Below are 19243 nucleotides of genomic sequence, written 5' to 3'. Positions count from 1 at the left end.
CCTCCACGCAAATCAGATACCTAGAGCTAAAAAGGGATCCTAACCAATTCCGCGAACCCTCATCCTCTAATTTGGTTGTTGGGTATTTCTAGGTTTCCCCAAGGAGGGCAAGAGGTGCTGGCATCACCGCCACCTTGCAATCTGGGATGTAGTGTGGTGCATCAGGGGGTGGAATGTAGCCAGACAGCCCCCCCCCCCTCAGACCAGCATTGCTGGAAACACAGGAGGAAGCCGGAACAGGGCACTTAACATATATTCCAGCACAGCCTTTGAAGCTGTGAAAGCACAGGTGTGCTGCTACAATGTGCCTCTGGGAGCAGATACAATGATTAAGCTCACAGCAGGCAGAGGCCCTGTGACAGACATGGCTCTTAGCCCCTACTAAATAGCGTGATGCACACACACCAACATCCTAGGTGGGAAAATATTTACCCTGATAAAAGAAATGTCCAGTAGTCGAAACTTATTGTTTCTCTCCCTTGCAAGTGTAAACTACTCTTGCGAAAGCTGGCGTCACCCCGACAGACCAGCCTCAATTTGGCATAAGAAAGGAGAAAGAGAATAAAGGAGTACAGAGGTATAAGTAGGGGACCTACAGCACCATGATTTTTGAGTGCTTTTCACTATCTATCTGCTGGTCAGATAAGTGACAGCCTCCCAAGGCTTCTGCAGCTAAGAGGGTCCCTACGCCTTGTCCCTTATTCGTCTTTCCGTGGAACTGAGTGACCGATCCTGGCTTGGCACCGCTGGAATCGAGAGATGCAAGGAGGGTAAGAAGCACCCACACCTGATCTCCTATCTTTAGTGTACACATATTTTGAAATAGAGCTCTATACTTTGTTTTCTTTCTTTGGGATTGTGGCTTCAGTTTTGTAACTTGTTTGTGTGTGTAACATCTCTACATTTAAATAAGTAGGCACTAGCAATTTTGTAACCACATGATTAGAATCTAGCTTAATAAATTTTGGTAACCATTTGTGCATAAGCCTGACTTGTTTTCTCTGGTTTACTGTAAAGCAGCCAACACAATTAAAGAACCTTAGCCGTTTTGGCTCTAAAGCCTGGCCATTAGGTGAGAGTACTAAGAGCCTAGCGTTGAGTTGTGCAGCCTCCACGAGGCAAACTCTTGGGGCACCTGTCAGTCAATCCTGGCTGCCCGCTGCAAAGGAGCTCTGAGCTCTAGCAGTTAAAGTCACGGGTGGTTAGGACCTTGGGGCATCCGTCAGCCTAGCCCAGGCTGCCCGCCGCGAAGGGACAGTGCGTCCTAGCGGTTAAAGTCACGGATGGTATAAACGGGCATAGCTGGCACCTCACCAAACATCCTTGGCCGTCGGCTAACATACCCACATACAGCAAGTGCTAAGATGTTGCACAGATAAGAACCTGACTTCTCTAAAATCCGGCAATGTTCAGCAAATGACCTAACAAGCCTGCTGTAACTAGCCAGCCCTCCCAAAGCCCTGGCAGTAATGAGATCCTCGGCCACCGCATCTATCCCTGTTACCCTTCCGTTCTGTGTTGTAGGCTAAAACAGTCCTACAGTGGACACTGGTCGGATGGCACAGAGAGAGAACGCTCATGATCCAGAGAGCTTGGCTACGAACTGCTTTATACCCTGCACCCCTAAAGCTGGGGTGAAAGTAACTTAAAGGACTTACCAGTATGCCGGAGTCCTGAGCTGTGGGTGGGGCCTCAACCGGAAGAGGTGGGGCCTTTAAATCACCGTCGGAGCCCTGGGCCACCGCTGCTACCCCGGGGCTCCGGCAACAGGGCTCCAGGGGCGATTTAAAGGGCCCAGGGCTCCCTGCAGCGGCCAGAGCCCCAGGCCCTTTAAATCGCTGTCCGAGCCCTGTTGTTGGAGCCCCCAGGGTAGTGGCGGCAGCCGGAGGCTCCAGCGGTGATTTAAAGGGCCCTTTAAATCACCTCCTGAGCCACCTCCGCCACCCAGGGGCTCTGGCAGCGGGGCCGCTGCCGGGAGCCCCAGGCCCTTTAAATTGCTGGCCTGGGGAAGTTGGTTCGGTCTGGTACGCTGTACTGGACCGGACCGGCTTACTTTCACCTCTGCCCTAAAGGACGTGGAAGTCGGAAGGCCAGCCTCTCTCAGTTTAAAAAGAACACCAGGTCTCTGACTCAGATGGTTTGTAACTTGCCCAGACTTGTCAGACACAAGCACAGATGGTTGTCAGACTGATCTCGATCTATTCACCCTTCCCAGTGAGTACCCAGCCTTCCTCCTGTACACCCACGAGCTATTGAAATGGGATCGGCACACCAGCATATGACTGATGCCTTTGGGGCTGCACTGATTTCCTGAAAAATACTCGTTTCCCTGCCCTGGTAGAAGGATTCATAGATTTAAGGTCGGAAAGGACAGTTAGCTCTCCTCCTGCATATCAAAGGCCGTTACATTTCACCCAGCTACCCTGGGGTTGAGCCCAATGACTTGTGTCCATGTTTGGCTGAAGCGTATCTTCCAGAAGGCAGAAGGTGCAGGCTGTCTAAGAGGACAAGGAAGAAGTCAATCATCCTCTTCAAGCCTCCTGCCTCCCAGGCCTCTGCTTTATTTGGCATCTTCCTTTGATGCATCAAGTAGTGGACAGGTCATTACCGGAGCTGTGGGTCCCAGCAGGCCTGGCTGGAGCGATGGTCACACCGTACAGCAGATCTTCTGTTCCACTGAGCTCTCCCATGCCTCTGGATGATCCTCCTTCATACCATAACTCTGGTGGGAGTGCCGTCTAGTGGTTAAGGCAAGGGACTGGGGTCAGGTCTGGCTTCATTTCCCAGCTCTTGCTGAAGGACTGTAGGCAAGCTACTTAACCTCTGTGTGTGTCATTTTCTCCATCTTTAAAACTGGCCCAATACTGTCTCCCCAGGGGATTGCTGTGTATAAAGCAATGCTTTCTAGCTGGCATCAGAGGCTACTCATTGGGGATGGCTTCGTCCCACCACCACAATCCTGAATTCAGATCAGTGTATAGCATAGATAATAATTTTGCAAGGCTTGACACGGATATGGGTGTGGGACCTTGGTCTGCTTAACTGTACGGTCAAATCTAGTTAGTTACAAGACCTTCCCTGTGGCCTCTGGATTCTGTAACTCGCATGACTCTCCCCTGGGCAGAGGCAGGGCCTTTGCGATTCAGGCTGCATGCCGGTGAGAATTCTGAATGGACGAGAACTTGCCTTGCCTGTGAAGACCGCTGACTCACCACTTTCTCTGCTGCCAAACAAGGACCGGGGTTTATATACCTGTAATTATGCAGTTGGGAGGGGCAGCAGCAGCTCACCCAGCACAAGGCAGAGGGTTGAGCACGATGCTCGGGGGAGCGGCAGTGATGGCCAGTGTGATGTGCAGGAGAAACAACAGGCTTTGGAACTGGTGGCAAATGAAATCTCCCTGGCCTAGAGTTTTACTCCATGTGCTAATACTTCCCTCTACCATTGTTATCAGACCCGAATTAAGGGGAGAGCTTGGCTAGGAGTGAAAGGACTGAGTCCTAGGAAAGGACCATTGTTTGGCACTGGTAAAGTATTTATGTCACTGGATCGACCTTAGCTCTGGCCAGGAGTTTGCAAGAGCTAACAGGCATCTGCTGGCCCATGTGAAACACGTCACTGTCTCAGCAGTTCCCAGCCAGCAGGCTCAGCAGAGAGACCAGGGGCTGAAAGGGTCCTGGAGCGTGCATCACCCCCGCACGTCATTCTTCAAAGTCACTGTGATGAGACACTGATAGGGCAGTGTAGGGCAGGAAGCCCAGTGCTGTTTTGTCCCTGACCTGGGGCTGACCAGAGGACTCCTGCTTGCTGTGTTATCAGGCCATACCTGGAGGACTAACTTCACACGGACAGAGAAATGACAATCATCCACCAGGAACTGGACGGTGCGCTGCTCTCTCTGCTGGATTAACGCTCAAGAGGAGGCTTCTCTTGTGTAGCAGAACCATTATTATCCTCCCACCACAGTTTTGGGTCCCAGTCAGATCCCAAACCAGGAGATGCCTGTTTTCTGGATCTGATCCAGCTGCAACCCATAGCAGAGGAAAATCTAACAAGGAGAGTGAATCTCATGCAAATGGCACCATTTAGTGCCCAAATCCTGAGCCCCAAACCCAAACCAGGTGCAAGCATGTCTCCCTCTGCCTCTCTAGAGTCACAATACACTATGAGCCATACACAATACGGAAGGGGAGTCATCCTACCTGTCTAGGCATTCATACCGTGTCCATCATTGTATCAGCAGGTACGTTTAAAGCAGACAAGCCAAAGCCTACCAAACCAAGCACTGCACTGCACACACAGTTCTCCCCTGGTGAGACGGGAGAATGAGCCACGCGAAAGATGTTAATCTGTACAGTGCTTCATGCATGACTGGAAAGTGCTCAGACAGGACGGCGATAAGGGCGGTACCAGAATCTAGAGAGGACAGAAAAGAATCTGAATCTCTTTCACCAGGAAGAGCTAGGACGTCACTAAACACACCACTCTCAGACAGCATCAAATGGGGGGACAAAGAGAAACCATGAGGGAAGTAGAATGAAAAAGAAAAGTGAAAATGTGGAAGTGGTAGGAGATCACAGGAGTAGACACAATATAAATTAAACTAACGTGTGCAACATTTAGATCTCACAAGGACCTGCACCTTCAGAAACAACAGAGTGAAAACAGAGGAGAAAAAGAGTTCCAAAACTGCGTTCTCAGATGGCCACTTTCAGTGGTAATCATGGTAATTGCACATACAAATCAGACAAACAATTATGAATCCGTTTTTCAAAATCAAGCCCCGTTTGTGTTACTCTTGCAATAGTTTCCAATTTCAAATACAGAACAGTTTAGTCATCAGAAAGGAAAAAATGCTGCAGAACACACTGAACATGAACGAGAAACAGCTCTTCCCCACCCCCCTCCCCTTCCAGAACCAATTCCCTGCACTAAAAACCATGTGGTCAACTTCACTGGTCAGAATCAGAATAAAAAATTAAACTTGCACAGCAACTTCCATCAGAGCTCTCCACATGCTTTACCAGCATTACGTTAGTCTCACGACCGCCTGGCTAACTGTGCAGGATTAGCCCCATTTTCTGATGGGCCAGTGGAAGCCTGGGGGTGGGGCAAAGTGACTTGCTCAAGGTCACGCAGTGAGTCTGTGGCACAGCCAGTGCCAGAACCCAGCTCTCCCAATTCCCAGCCCAGCCCCTTAACCAAGGCCTCTAAGACAGCCCCAGTTCGAAGGAATTAAGCCAGACTGGACAAAAGACAAGACCATGACTAGATGCACATTCCAATCAGCTTCTGCGTCCCCAGGGAACTTGCGCCTTTTCTAGTGGCCATCTCAGGATTGCCACCCCTCTCTCACGACTTGACTACGCCTGCCTGAGTCTTGTCCACATGCAGTTTGGCCTCCGATTTAATTACACAGGTGTAGACCCTGACGTCGTTCTCTTGGTGCATCCCCCCCAGCAGGAGCACCGGAGGTGGGTTTAATTTCAATGTAAATTACTCTCGGTATTGACCTATTATTTTGTGGTAATGAGGAAGTTGCAGCTTGGCAACCTGAGCACCCTGGTGGAGACTCTCTTTCGCTGAGGGCAGAAAGCATTCAGCCACGCACAGCATATTTCCCTGCCGCCTTTTGGCTCCAACTAATATTGCAGCACCTCAGAGAGAGCGGGACACATTTTATACCCATTTTGCAGATGGGAGGGCTTTCGGGGGTCCCTTGGCCAAGGGGATGCACTGAATCAGTGTGAGTGGAACAGGGAGGTTTGCTTCTGGGCTGGAGAGCTTGGAGCTAAGCCAGCCCTGACTACAGAGGAGCCCCCCAGGAGAGGAGTCAGGTGATTCCAATGTAAAAGGCAGAAGGAAGGGGTGGAGTGGGGAGAGCAGCTCAGACTGCCAGAGGCAGGAAGCCTGGCAGGGAACTGGGGAAGTTCAGGAAGTGAGAGATTGTGCGGAGCTGGGCCTTGTGGGAGGAATGGCTCTGAGGAGTGAGTCTAACAGTTAATGAAGAGAAGAAGAGCTGGAAGACTCTGTGTTTCATTTGGATTTTGTAGTTTTGATCTTTGACAAACTCTGCTGCCAGCCAGAGGGGAACAGCTGAAGGGCGAATGGAAAGATTTGAGCTTTGAAGGTCACTGGAGACTGAGTTCTTACAAGGGTCTGGGTGAAGGGGAAATAGAGGCAGACGGGGCACATGGGGGTGTTTGGGCGGCAGTAGGCAGCCACGGAGCTACAGTGAGAGCCAATAAGACAACCCAGGAGTCCTAACCGCCAGTTCTCATCTACCACCACTAGACCGCATTCTTTCCCAGGATGGAGAGAGTCATTTAAGTTAGACAGAAGCCAAAGAAGGTGGGTTCAGCCCATTCCTCTGCAGCGTGCCAGGCTGCTAGGCTGTCTCCAAAGTCACAGGGGATGTGCTACTTGTCTACCAAGAGGACTGCTCCATGGGTCCTCTCTATTAAAAATGAGGATCTGAGTCTATAACCCAACATTCCTGCAGTTTCTTGCACATGGTCTCGTGAGCAGGATGTCCTAGAATTAGTCCGAAAGGACTCAGGCAGCAGGAGAAATTCTGGTTACAAAAGAGATACAGGATTTGTCAGTTAACAGACACATGTGCTCTGCTGATTGCATATGCAGCCTTCATCTTCCCTCTCCAATGCTTAATCCCAGTGGTATCCGACCAGCCAAATGAATATCGTCCATAAATAATAGAGATACTCTGCCTTTCTCCCCTCTACAGTCACGTGCCTGCCGTCCGTACTGGAGTGAGAGACACACACGGGTAGGCTGTTCTCTGAGGTCTGCACAGAATTAGCTGGGGGAGGGGTAACAGAGAAACAGAGCGGCCACACCCAGACTGTGCAAGGAAAAGAACTGATGACCCCTCCCCAGCCAAGCTGTGACTTACGCAGAGGGTCAGATTTGGTGAAGTCCATCCTCCAATTCCAGCCAGACCCTCTTACCACATGAGCCCTGCCAGCCCCTCCTCCCTACCTGAAATATCTTTAGGGATGGGTATCGTATGAGGCCACAGGGCGTGGTAGGGGGACAATGATCTACAGCTTTCTCAGCTCCCCAGTGACCTCAGCTCACGGCCACCGAACACATGACCATGGGCTGCATTTGTGAACACATGGACCGTGGACCCAAGGCCCAAGTCAGGGGGAGGTGTTTGAGGTTTTACATGGATGTTTCACTGCTCTAGCCTTTTGCCTCTGGCTACAGCCCCCTCCCGGTTTCCAAGTGAAACCATCAAGCAGCCATTGTCTGTCTGCTGAGACTATGGGAGAACTCCCGCTCTGGCCCCGCACACACCACCTCCTGGTACTGTTGGACAGTGCGTGCTTCGACTGGCAACCTGCCACCCTTTATCCACGGTCTGCTCTGTGTCGGTTCTTTTGCTGGCTGAGCGTCTCTCACCCCTTGCCATCTGAGGGCTAATTTAGACGGTAACCTCCCATGGGCACAGAGCCATCAGTTGCGTCTGTTAGCTCCACACATGGAGGCATCTGAGTCTAGGGACTAGAAGGAGATGGGACCAGAAGTGAGAAGCCCTGGGTTCTACTCCCCACTCTGCTACTGATGCAGCATGTGACTTTAGTCAAGTCACTTGCCTCTCATTTCTCATAAATAAAATGAAGACAATGTTACCATCCTGCGGCCCATGGATGGAAAGAGCTGCACGGGTGCTAGGTGTCATTACACAAGTTGAGGTCATTGAACAAGTAATTTACCAGTCTCCAAGGCACAGCGTGGATGATGGAAATTACTAATCCTTCTCTAATTCTGGTGGAGGCTATCCCTCTCCCCTCTGAAACACTTCACGGCAGGACCCCTGCTCAGTTCTCTTTCCCAGAGCACTAGACACAAGCAAGGCTAGAGAGCTGGTCTGCATTTTCCCGTCTAAATATTTTTTCCACAGACCATGTACTCAGGTTCTAAGCTCTTTGGGTAGGGCCATCTTTCTATTTTGTATTATAGAGCACCTAGCGCACCACAACCCTGGCACACGACTGGGTCTCCTGGCTACTATGATCATATAAATAAATATGGATAATAAAAGGGCTAGTCAACAAAAACGACATTGACACTAAACATGTTTTCATCAAAAAAGTTCGTGTTTGGGGGCTTTTTTTTAAACACAAACACGAACAATTTTCAAAATGAAAAAAATTGTTTTAATCAATTTTTGCAGGGAAAAGAAATGATTTCCTAACCTACACTAGAGGGCTAAAACCGAGGATTCGCCATGGAGGGGAATGCTCACCATGCCGGTGACCTATTGCAGGACTAATACAGCACAGGACTTATCTGCAGCATATGAATTGTATGGTGTTAAGTTCCCAAATAGGTGTTTTCAGCAAGAGCCAGATATGCCAAATAGACATAATATTCATTCACAAAACCACAGCATCCGGCTTTCTAAAAGAAAATATTGACAAGCTCCTCCCACCTCCCTGCATTTCTGTATTTATTTGCGGGGCTGCACAAGTCATTTTACTCCTTTAATTCCCCCTTTCTGACCTCAAAGAGCTAACAAAAAGTGAACACAGACGCTTATGACATCCCTAACCACATAGGTCTTGTGAATGAACTGCAAACCAGTACAGATCTCAGCCAAGACACACTGGGATATGTGCCAAACAATCTAAGATTAAGATCAAGGTGTGTGCAGAGTTCATTTAATGACCAAAGCCTGCAGATATCAGGGATAAAGGGACCAGGTTCCATACAGAGCACATGGGGTTGCTGCTTTTTCATTTTAAAATAATCATGGCAAAGCCTTCATCACAAAGGCCTCCACAAACCCAGAGAGCAGGCAACACACAAAAGCACAGAGGAAAGCAAGCCCAACTTCTGTGTCCTGTCTAGAAAAGGGAAAATCCAGTATCACACCTGCTGTGATTCATCACCCATTTACCAAGAGCACTGAGCACGGGAGCCGCCAATTTAGCCCAACCCAAGTATTCAGAACTTTACGAAAGCAACTGATCAAATATTTACAAAACTCACACAGCAGTTACACAGAACAAGAAACCCGGTAGAACTCTGCTCTTAAAAGTAACAGTTCAGACCCTGAACCCCACTGGTACCTGATGTAATGCAATTAGGGCAGATCTCAAGGCCATTTTTAACCACCAAGAAGCATGGAATTAAAATGCTGGGGTAAAGAGCAGGCCACATTGACAGGGACAGGAGATGCAACTGAGCTGAGACCCGTACACTGGCACACAGCTTGTATTTGGTACAGGTGGGATCACGCTGCGCAGTTCTTATCTGGCTCAAACCTCTACATGGTGCAGGGGGTTGGGGGTCCATCCCATCCCCAGGATATATTCTGTGTAAGGCATTCTCAGGAGGACGGAGGAAATAGGGGTGAAAATTGATTGAAACACAGAGATTTGAACCAAGTGGCGATGGCTTGAAGCCCAATGCTGTGTATCCTTCAGGATGCATCAATCTGTGTCAAGGAAATGTGACGTGTGGTGCTGTGGTTACGTATGCTGTGTCAATAGGGAACATGGTTGGTTCTTTGCATACATGAGAAAAGGACATGTGGGTGGTTGTGTTTTCTCATTTCCTTTTGAATGCAGCGTCCAATCACAATACTACAAGAGCCTATTATTCCCCTGAGTTTCCTAGGTCACTGTACCATAGATCTTCACTTCGTGCCTTATCCCAGTGATCACAGACAAGGAGGAAATCCAGTGGCTAAGGATGGATTGTTTGCCAGGGGGAGAAGACGGGAACTGACTGGAGTCTTTAATTGATCATTTCCAGACAGACATTCTAATTTTCTTTTGACGAGGGAGAAGTTTTGTGAAGAGTGTGTCAGCATTATGCAGGGAGTGGACTCTGACACACACATAAAACCTTTGCTCTTTTTTAAAATGAATTTTTTTGTTTAGGAATTTCCCGGGTTTTTTAATGAGCCTGGTACGTTTCAGTCAAGTTGGTGTATGCTAAAGTAATGGGAAGGGAGCCTAGATCAAAAGACCTGGGGAGACCAAACATGGCAGAGTTCCTCCTCCCAAAGACTTACTCAAGTCCAAGCTGGGTAGCAAGGAGGGTTAGACCTAGGTGGAAAATGGGGTTTGTGGAGGAGACTTTTATCCATACGGAAAACACAGCACTTAGAGCATTTATGACTAGAAAATCTAACATTTGACATTTTTAATAAAAGTCACTCCCTTCCTCTGGCCCTGTATTCCTCCCCTGGTGCCCTATCCTTCATTTCTCCCCCACCTCCCTGCATCCCTTCTCCACATCATCTCCACCCCTCTCTGTGCCCTATCCCTCTGTCTTAAAACACCCCATCCATGACTGTCTTTGATTCACCCATACCCTCGTGTCCATATCCACGCCCCTTCAGTGCTCCCCAATACCCACCTTCTCCTCTCCATGTCCCATTCTCCCATTATGTCCCCCCCAGAATTCCCAAATGCCTCCCCCAACCTCATACAATCAGATGAGCCCAAGTGGCAAGACCATCTACAATAGCGCTGACCACCCATAACAATTTTACATTCAACAACAAGCACTTTGTCCAAACTATAGGGACAGCCAGGGGTACTAATGAGCCAACCTCTTCATGGGCCACCTTGAGGAAGAATTTCTGGACAAATGCTCCACAAAACCAGTGATATACCTGATGAACATGGATGACATTTTCACTCTCTGGACAGACAGCTTAAACTCCCTCATAGAGAGCCCACAACCTCAAAACCACCACCTGTCCATCAAACTCTCTCTAGAATATTCCTGCACCAGCATCAACTTCCTGGACACCAAGATCAGCTTCAACAATGGAACCCCACAAACAACCATATACCAGAAACCCACAGATCCCTGTACCTACTTTCATAGAGCCTGTAACCACCCCAAACAAACCAAGGAATCTGTTATCTACACCCGGGCACTCAGATACCATAGAATATGCTCTGAGGAGAAAGTCCAAGATACACACTTTAGCACACTTAAAAACCAGCTTCACCAGACATGGACACACCACAAGAGAAGTGGATCATATCATCGAATGGGCCACCTGAATACCCTGAGAGAACCTGCTTCAATACAGGAAAAAAAACAAAACAACCCCTGACCACACACCCCTAGTTGTCAGCTACCCTCCCACACTGGAACCCATTCAGAGAGTACCATTAAACAATTAAAAAATACACTTGATGGGGACCCCATCCTGAAAGAAATCTTTCCTGAACCTCCTCTTCAAGCCTTCAAACAATCCCCAATCTCATCATCAGAAGCAAGCTCTCTCCAGACCAGGGCACACCAACTCAAAGTGGCACCAGACCTGCCCAGAATGAAATACTGACAAACCTCGGATGCATAGGAACAACGAACACAGAGAGGCACCTCCGGCCTTCTGTGATCTGCAACGATCTGTAACGCTCAAGTGCTTTATGAGTAAAATGACTAGTTAAGAAGTTCCTCTGCTGAGCTTGTGTTCCTCTAGCTGCCACGCTGTCCCCAAGGGGTTAAATGAGGGAGCCCATGGCTGAGATGCAGCTCCAAGGGAGCGTGTACAAAGTGCCTGGGGGGGGGGCTCAGGAAGGCTCAGGCACTGGTTTTCGGGGCTGGGGCAGTTGGCTGGAGATGGACCAGCAACCTACATCCTAAGGAAGGGTGGCTGGCGATAGGTCTGAGCCCGGGAGTGTGCTCTGGCATCCCAGAGCTAGAGCCAGTGACTAGAACTTTACTCAGGCCCAGCGGGCTCACAGTTAAGATTGAGAGCAGGTTTGGGGGCTTCTCATGGCTCCAGGTGGGACTAACTGTAACAAGGGATTGCAGCCAGCAAGGGTTTCTCCGGTGAGTGACCTCAGTCATTAGCAAGTGTGAAGTAGCCACACGGTCCACTCTCAAAAACCTGGTGACAGTACGATGAGGTTCTGAGCCAGTTTGTAACAAGTGCCAGCTATGAACTTCTAGTTGTGTTCCAGAACTGGAAGACAGACACTTCTAATCCTGGTTCTGACACGGAGTTAATGAATAACCTTGGTTAAGTCACTTTATCTCAATGTGTTTAAAATGGGGGAAATATTTCAAGCCCCACTGTGGGATTAATTAGCTAGTGTCTGCTCAGCACTTTTCAAGATGCAAAGCCTTATAATCAGCCTGAGAACTATTACTTACCAACTGATGCACCAGAGAAAGTTTTAAGGTTAAGTGGAAGCAAGGCTGGTTAATGTGCATTAAAACAGGAAGACGGGACTAAGAGATGAACAATTAATATTTTAAAGTGTCTTTTGAGAAAGAAAAAAGGACTGGTTTTTCTATTCTTTTCTCCAAACCAGACAGAGCCATGTAAAACAAATACAAGTATGGAGATAACCCAGAGATTGGATCCCGGAAGCGTTAACTGCTGAATTCTGGAAAACAAAACAATGATAAGGAGTACTTGTGGCACCTTAGAGACTAACCAATTTATTTGAGCATAAGCTTTCGTGAGCTACAGCTCTACCTTCATCGGATGCATCTGATGAAGTGAGCTGTAGCTCACGAAAGCTTATGCTCAAATAAATTGGTTAGTCTCTAAGGTGCCACAAGTCCTCCTTTTCTTTTTGCGAATACAGACTAACACGGCTGCTACTCTGAAAACAATGATAATGACTCACACTGGGCCTGTGGGTGGCTCATCACAAAATTAGCAGCAGCTTCCATGCTCCCAGCTGAGATTGGCTTTGCTGGGTTGTTTTCACAGATCTCCAGGACTGCAATTTAGCACATGCAAATAGACCCAGCAGCCAATCACAGCCACAATACCAGAAAGGCATACACATGCCGTTTAGAAAAATGCTTTGCCACACAAAACATGATTACCAGCTTCCACACTGTTTCGGGCTATGGGAAAGAAGGCTATTTTTATTATTAAACGTGACCCATCTCCTTTCCTCAAGGGGAAGAATCTATTCAAAGGCCTTTCAAGCAAACATCTCTTCATACAATTGAAAGCTTTGTGTACTATCATGGCATAAGCAACCTGATCTACTGTTTGGAGCCCACTGGACTTTTCATGACGCTTGTGCCATCTGGTTTTGTAGTTTCATTGTCTTGAACTGACTGTTTGACCAATATACAAGAAAATCTTCAGTTTTTGTAGGGAAAGGGGTCACACGTTTCAGTGGGCTAGAGACAATAGACACAGGGTTTCAGAATTCTCTAAATCCAAGATTCAGAAAAGTATTTAGGAATGTGCGTAACTTTAAATGGGATTAATCACATGGTTAAGAGAGGTTTCAGAGTAGCAGCCGTGCTAGTCTGTATCCACAAAAAGAAAAGGAGGACTTGTGGCATCTTAGACACTAACAAATGTATTTGAGCGTGAGCTTTCATAAGTAAGTAAGTGCTTTGCTGAATCGATGCCTAACTCCAGAAAAAAACAAAATCAACCCACTGCCATCCAGTGGCCATGAACCAGCAAATCTATACACCGCACTTAAATTGGTCACCTCCACAGTTAAATAAGAAAACAAGTGATAAGAGGGGTTTTTTTAAGAGCCGGTTCCCTGTCAAACATATTTTAAAATTGCCGATTTTATATATACACTTATGAGGCTATATCTACCCTAGGAGCACTTCACTAGTATAGGAACACCAATATACTGCTCTAGTGTGGATACAGCTCTACCAGCAAAGCCAGACTATCTACCAATGCAGTAAAACCACACCCCTAGAAGTGGTATCAGGGATACCGGTCAAAGTGAAGTTTTGCTGGTGTAGCTGTGTCTCCCCGAGGGCCTTCTGCCAGCACAGCTTGTTGATCAGGCATCATACCTCTTCTCATCCCAGCCTGGCAGAGCTACGCCAGAAGAATTATGCAGCATACAGCTGGCCTGAACCTGGGTAATTTTTCAAAGTCAGGATAAACAAAATCTGACCACAGCATTTTGTGTAGATCTGATTGTGAATCAGAGCTGCTCAGAAGGCAGGAGACGTTTTTTCATTACATTGTAAGTGAGAAGTTTTGGTCAACGTTTTCCAAGAAGCCCTGTCACTTATACCCCAGCACAGGTGCACGTGGCATTTAGAAAACAACAAAAGGACAAGGTCCCTTCACTTCTCCGTCATCTAGGTTTGGGATTATTTTCCCTGGCAAAGCCCTTGAGAACTACAGATGGAAAGTTCTATAGAAAGAGACAGGTACAATTATTCCTTCAAAGAACAAGGTATCTACAACCTCGATTCAAGCTGGTCAGAAAAATTCAGACTAAACATTTTTTTCATCTGAATTTGCTGTTTCGTTACAATTGAAATGTTTCGCAGAGATGGTTCGATTTGACCAAGTTCCAGTGGTATCCTGCCTGCCAGGCAGGTATCAAAACACAGCAGGCTGCTGGGGAAGCAAGGCTGCCAGGTCATAGCTCTTCCAAAGCATGGGCTCAAGGAGATCTAGCAGACAGCTGAGAGTGGCCTTGGGTGGCTACTCTCTAGGGATAGCAGTGCTTAGTTTAACTGTGTGTTTTCAAATAATGCAAGGAGCCCAACCAACAGCAATGAGGAAGAAATTCCAATAATTTTGATAGCCAGTGGAAACAGACATGAGACCCCAGGCTTTAAACTAGCAACACGCAGTATACGTTTTAACACCACTGAGCTACATGGCAGGGTTGTACCAGAATCTGGAGATTACTGTCACTTTTATTAGCTCTCTCTCGCCCTATGTCAGGCCACAAAAATGCCTCATGATGGTCAATAGACTCAGACTCAGAGGTCAGCAAGGACCATCATGATCATCTACCCTGACCTCCTGTACAACACAGGCCATAGAACTGCCCCAAAATAATTCTTAGAGTGTATTTTTTTAGAAAAACATCCAGTCTTGATTTTAAAATGATCGGGGTGGGGGAGAGAACCCACCACAACCCCAGGCAAATTGTTCCAGTGGTTAATTGCCCTCACTATTAAAAACGTACCCCTTATTTCCAGTCTCAATTGGTCTAGCATCCACTTCCAGCCATTGGATCACATTAGACCTTTTTCTGCTATATTCCAGAACCCATTATTAAATATTTTGCCAGGAGCTGGGAATGGGTGACAGGGGATGGATCACTTGATGATTCAGTTCTGTTCATTCCCTCTGGGGCACTGGGCATTGGCCACTGTTGGAAGACAGGATACTGGGCTAGTTGGACCTTTGGTCTGATCCAGCCTGGCCGCTCTTATGTTCTTATTTGTTCCCTATGCAGATACTTCTAGACTGTAATCAATTCACCCCTTCACTTTTTCTTTGCTAAACTAAATAGGTTGAGCTCTTTGAGTCCATCACTATAAATCACGTTTTCCAATCCTTTATAATCATTCTCTGAACCTCTTCCAATTTATCAACATCGTTCTTGAATTTTGGACACCAGAACTGGACACCACATTCCAGCCGTGGTTGCACAGAGCCAAATACAAAGGTAAAATAACCTCTCTACTCCTACTCAAGCTTCCCCTGTTGATGCCTCCCAGGATGGCATGAGCTCTTTTAGCCACAACATCACACCTGGAGCTTGTGTTCAGCTGATTATCTACCCCCTCCCCCCAAATCACTTGGTGATTCCCTGCTCTGTTCATCCCCCCTGAAGCACCTGGCATTGGCCATTGTTGGAACACAGGATACTGGGCTCGGTGGACCTTTGGTCTGACCCAGCATGGTCATTTTTATGTTATAAATGTTTTGTGCTGTTATAACCCAGATATATTACAGCGAGATCGGACTATTTACACCCAGGAATTATTATTCCCTGTGCTGTCCTGACTTTCTGAATGACATGAAGTGGTTGTTTATTAGGACTATGAAGGAAACTCTAGCTTTGTGTACCACTCAGGTGAGAACCAGGCCTGGTGTTTCAAATCCAGTGACGATTGCCCCAGCATAGCTGATAATGACATGTATTGGAGTTTTCTCCTGACTAGAGGTAAGAATAGCCTCTGGAGTTCCCAGTCCAGTCCTCTACGTGACTCCCTGTGCCTGTCCTATTGTTATGAACCAATTACACTTACTGACTCAAGTTGGGAGCGACCAGGCATAAACAAGTGGCTCTGGCAATTAACAAGCTCTCTCGTTGGTTGGGCCAAAAGGGAACTTAAACTGACCTCAGCAACAAACTGTTCCCCAGCACAGGACTGTTTCAATGGGAAAATGAGCAGTATTTCTGTGGGAGGTGTGAATAATTTCTCTCCCGAGAGGTTGAGCTCTCACATAAGAAAACAAGTCACCTGTTACTAGGCCAACAAATGGCACCTGTCCTTCTGGGTATAACAAAAAAAGGCCCCTTCTGAATGTCTACTGCCTAGCTATTACTGCGATCCTCCGGTTAGGTAAATGTTGGTATGGGAACACAGACCCAACCAAGTCTAAAGCAGTAGCCTTTGAGAGATGTAAATAAATAATAAAATTCTGCTTTGCATTTTTAGGCCTTTTGTTCATGGTGCTTTAGAAAGATTAAGTCTTACAACCCCCTGAGATATGGCAGGTCTTCTTATCCTCCTCACATTTTACAGCTGGCAAACTGAGGCACAGAATGGTTAAGTGACTTCCCCAAAACCCCAGGAAAAGACAATGCAGAGCCTGAAAAAAACCCCAACAGGTTCTGATACTCGGCCCCCTATTCAGGCAAGCACATAGGCACATGCTTAACTTTAAGCATGGGCTTAAACACATTCTTGCTTTGTGGTCTCAGTTTCTTGCTTCAACCCCTAGAAAACATGTCTCCCTCCATATAAAAGTTCAGAGCATAAAAATATATATATGGCCACTACAGGGTCAGAAACAGTGCTTGTGTGACAGATACAATGTTATCCAGATTTCAGCTGAAATATGTGCCACTATTATATTTCAAATAAAGATTTTAATAACCAGCTTTTGCTTTAGGAGATGTATTTTAAAAATGCCTTCCAGAAAAGTCTGCATTGTAATGAATAAAAAAGTGACTTGTTTGGGGTGTATTGTCTTTTGACCCACAGACCTGCCACCAAGAGTGTTAGGAGAAGTCACACACGTTTTCGAGACAAAAAAGTGGCTCTGGTTTAAAAGGTACAAAATAAAGCTGTTAACAGACCCCGGGACACCAGAAATATTTATTTAAAAATACAATCCTGATTTTTATGGAAAGAGAGAAAATCTGTTCATTTTATTTTGATCCAACTGCTTTATAGAAGGAGCAGAATAGTAGGTTTTCGGAATGCAAGAAAGTCAACCACAGGGGCGGGGGAGAAAGAGTTTACCATTGATTTTACAAAAAACCTCACCCTCCCCCCCAAAACCCCCCCCCCACGCCTGATTAACCACAACACCTTTGAAATAGTTCTCACTTTCTTCAAAGACTCTTCACGACGCACACTAAATCCACAACAAAATCAAAGTGGGTAGTTTGGTTATTTTACCTTAAACAACATCTTCCTCTCGGGGCACCTGGACAAACTAAGCTCATGCAGCTTTAACCTTAGATTCCCCAGGCCCTAGACAAAAGATTGACCCGATGGGGTCTTCGGACCAGGGCTTGGGCCAAGCGAGGTTCTGGGGCAGCGCACCAAGGACAGAGCTCCCCCACGGGCACGGATCCCCTTGCACAGTAAAGCGGGGCTGGCTCGGAGAAGGAGTTGGAAAAGCCACTCTCCAGCTCTTCGGCAGAGGACACTTTGCCAGCCACCTGTTCGGTGTGCTTGGCTTTGCTCCCAACCAGCCACCAGCCGCTGAGACGCAGCCCGAGTGGCACCCCCATCCTGCCCGCAGGGCGCACAGGGGGAGCGCCGGGGAGCCGGGCTAGGCGGGGTCGCTGTGTGCGGCCGGTTGCAGAGCGCTGCGGGGGGAAAGTCCGGTAAGGAAGGGGCCGGCGCACCCCGTCCCCGGGCCGGGCTAGCAGAGAGGAGGGCTCGGGCAGGCGGGGGGCAGGGACTCTTGCCCCCAGGGAAGGGAAATCCCCACCTGGGCTGTTGCTGGATCTCAGGCGCCTTCCGCAGAGACACTGCAGCATGTGCGAGCCTTTCTTCAGGACAAGCCCCGGAATCTTCATGGGCGTCCCCGGGCCGCGGCGCCTCCCTGCGGTGCGGGGAACCGCGCCCCGCCACCAGCCGCTCGCAGCCCCGGGGGCGCGGGGAGCCGGGGCGGAGAGCGGCGAGGGCTGCGCACCCCCAGCCGCCGCCGCTGCTCCGAGCCCTGGGAATCGCTCCAGCCTGACTTGTTGGGACTTTGCAGGGGAGGGGCCGGGCTCTGGGAAGCACGTCAAGCCCCGGAGCCCATGGGCCCTGCCCCCTGCCGGGAGCGCCACTGGGGGGGGGAACAACCGCTCCCAGGCCCGGGCTGCCGACCCCACCCCGCCGGGAGCAGAGACTCCGGCTCCCCGGCTGCAGAGCACCCCGGGACCAGCCCCGGGCGGAGATAACGCCCCGGGCCCGGCCCGGCGGCAGGAGAAGGCGCGGGGGGTTAGACCGAGGGAGCGGAGGCTCCAGGGGAAGTGAGGTCGGGCGGGACAGGGGGGGCGCAAGGCGGGACGGGACGGGGGGCGCAGGGCTGGACGGGGGGCGCAGGACGGGACGGGGCGAGTGGGGGGCGCAGGGCGGGACAGGCGCCACGGGCTGGCCGAGCAGCGCGCTGGGGAGTTGCCCAGCGCTGAATTGCTCCTGCCCCCAGGGCTGTGAAGCCCCCATTGCACATGGGCCCCTGGCTGGGGACTTGGGGCGGGGTGGGGGAGGCAGGAGAGCGCCCCACTGGCGATGGGACAGAGCCGCTTCGGAGAGTTGCTGGTTAATGCAAAAGGAGCCTCTAGCTGTCAGATTTCTCCAGCCAGGGGCGTTTCCCCAGAAAGTGCCCAGGGGCTGGATGGGACAGTCAGCCAGGATCGCCCCTTATACCCGTCCCCCAGAACAAGCCCCTGTGCCCTGCCCTGCCCGCACATTTCACGGTGACCATTACACGGGGCTGCCGCCCTGGACTCCACTGACAAGCGACAGCCAGTGCCCCGAACACCACTGCAAACATCTGAATGTCACTGCTCCGAGAGCTGCGGGCCAAGGGGGTTTGGGCCTCAACGCTTACTCGCTGGTAGGTGCCTGGGCCTGTGGCCTCTGCTGTGGGCTAGTGTTTATCTCGCCTGGTTGAATCTTTGAAGATGATGTTCCCATTGTCTGGGGGCACCAGCACCTGGTTAGCTGGGTCCGAGCTGAACCCCGGCACACACACAGGGTTGGGGGCTCAGCCCGACGTGCTCGGGTCCTGGTGAGGGTCACACAAGTAGAG

General features: G+C 49.1%; 1 protein-coding gene across 2 annotated transcripts in view; it reads right to left on the bottom strand.

Moving 5' to 3' along the window:
• Positions 1 to 19243, bottom strand: part of FGF12 (fibroblast growth factor 12) — a 281693-nt gene that overhangs the window by 161171 nt on the left and 101279 nt on the right. The window contains exon 1 of one of the 2 annotated variants that reach the window (XM_073359017.2): positions 17933 to 18131. The exons of the other annotated variant lie outside the window; for it this stretch is intronic. Within the exon in view, the coding sequence (XP_073215118.1) occupies positions 17933 to 18020 (88 nt within the window). The 5' untranslated portion in view covers positions 18021 to 18131. Of the gene's footprint in view, positions 1 to 17932; positions 18132 to 19243 lie in introns of those variants that run through there. 2 annotated transcript variants of the gene reach the window in all.

This window comes from Lepidochelys kempii, chromosome 9, assembly GCF_965140285.1.
Source record: "Lepidochelys kempii isolate rLepKem1 chromosome 9, rLepKem1.hap1, whole genome shotgun sequence".
In the NCBI taxonomy this organism is placed as follows: domain Eukaryota; kingdom Metazoa; phylum Chordata; order Testudines; family Cheloniidae; genus Lepidochelys; species Lepidochelys kempii.
Note: the sequence above shows the minus strand (reverse complement) of the source record. Positions and strands in the feature narration are given on the sequence as shown.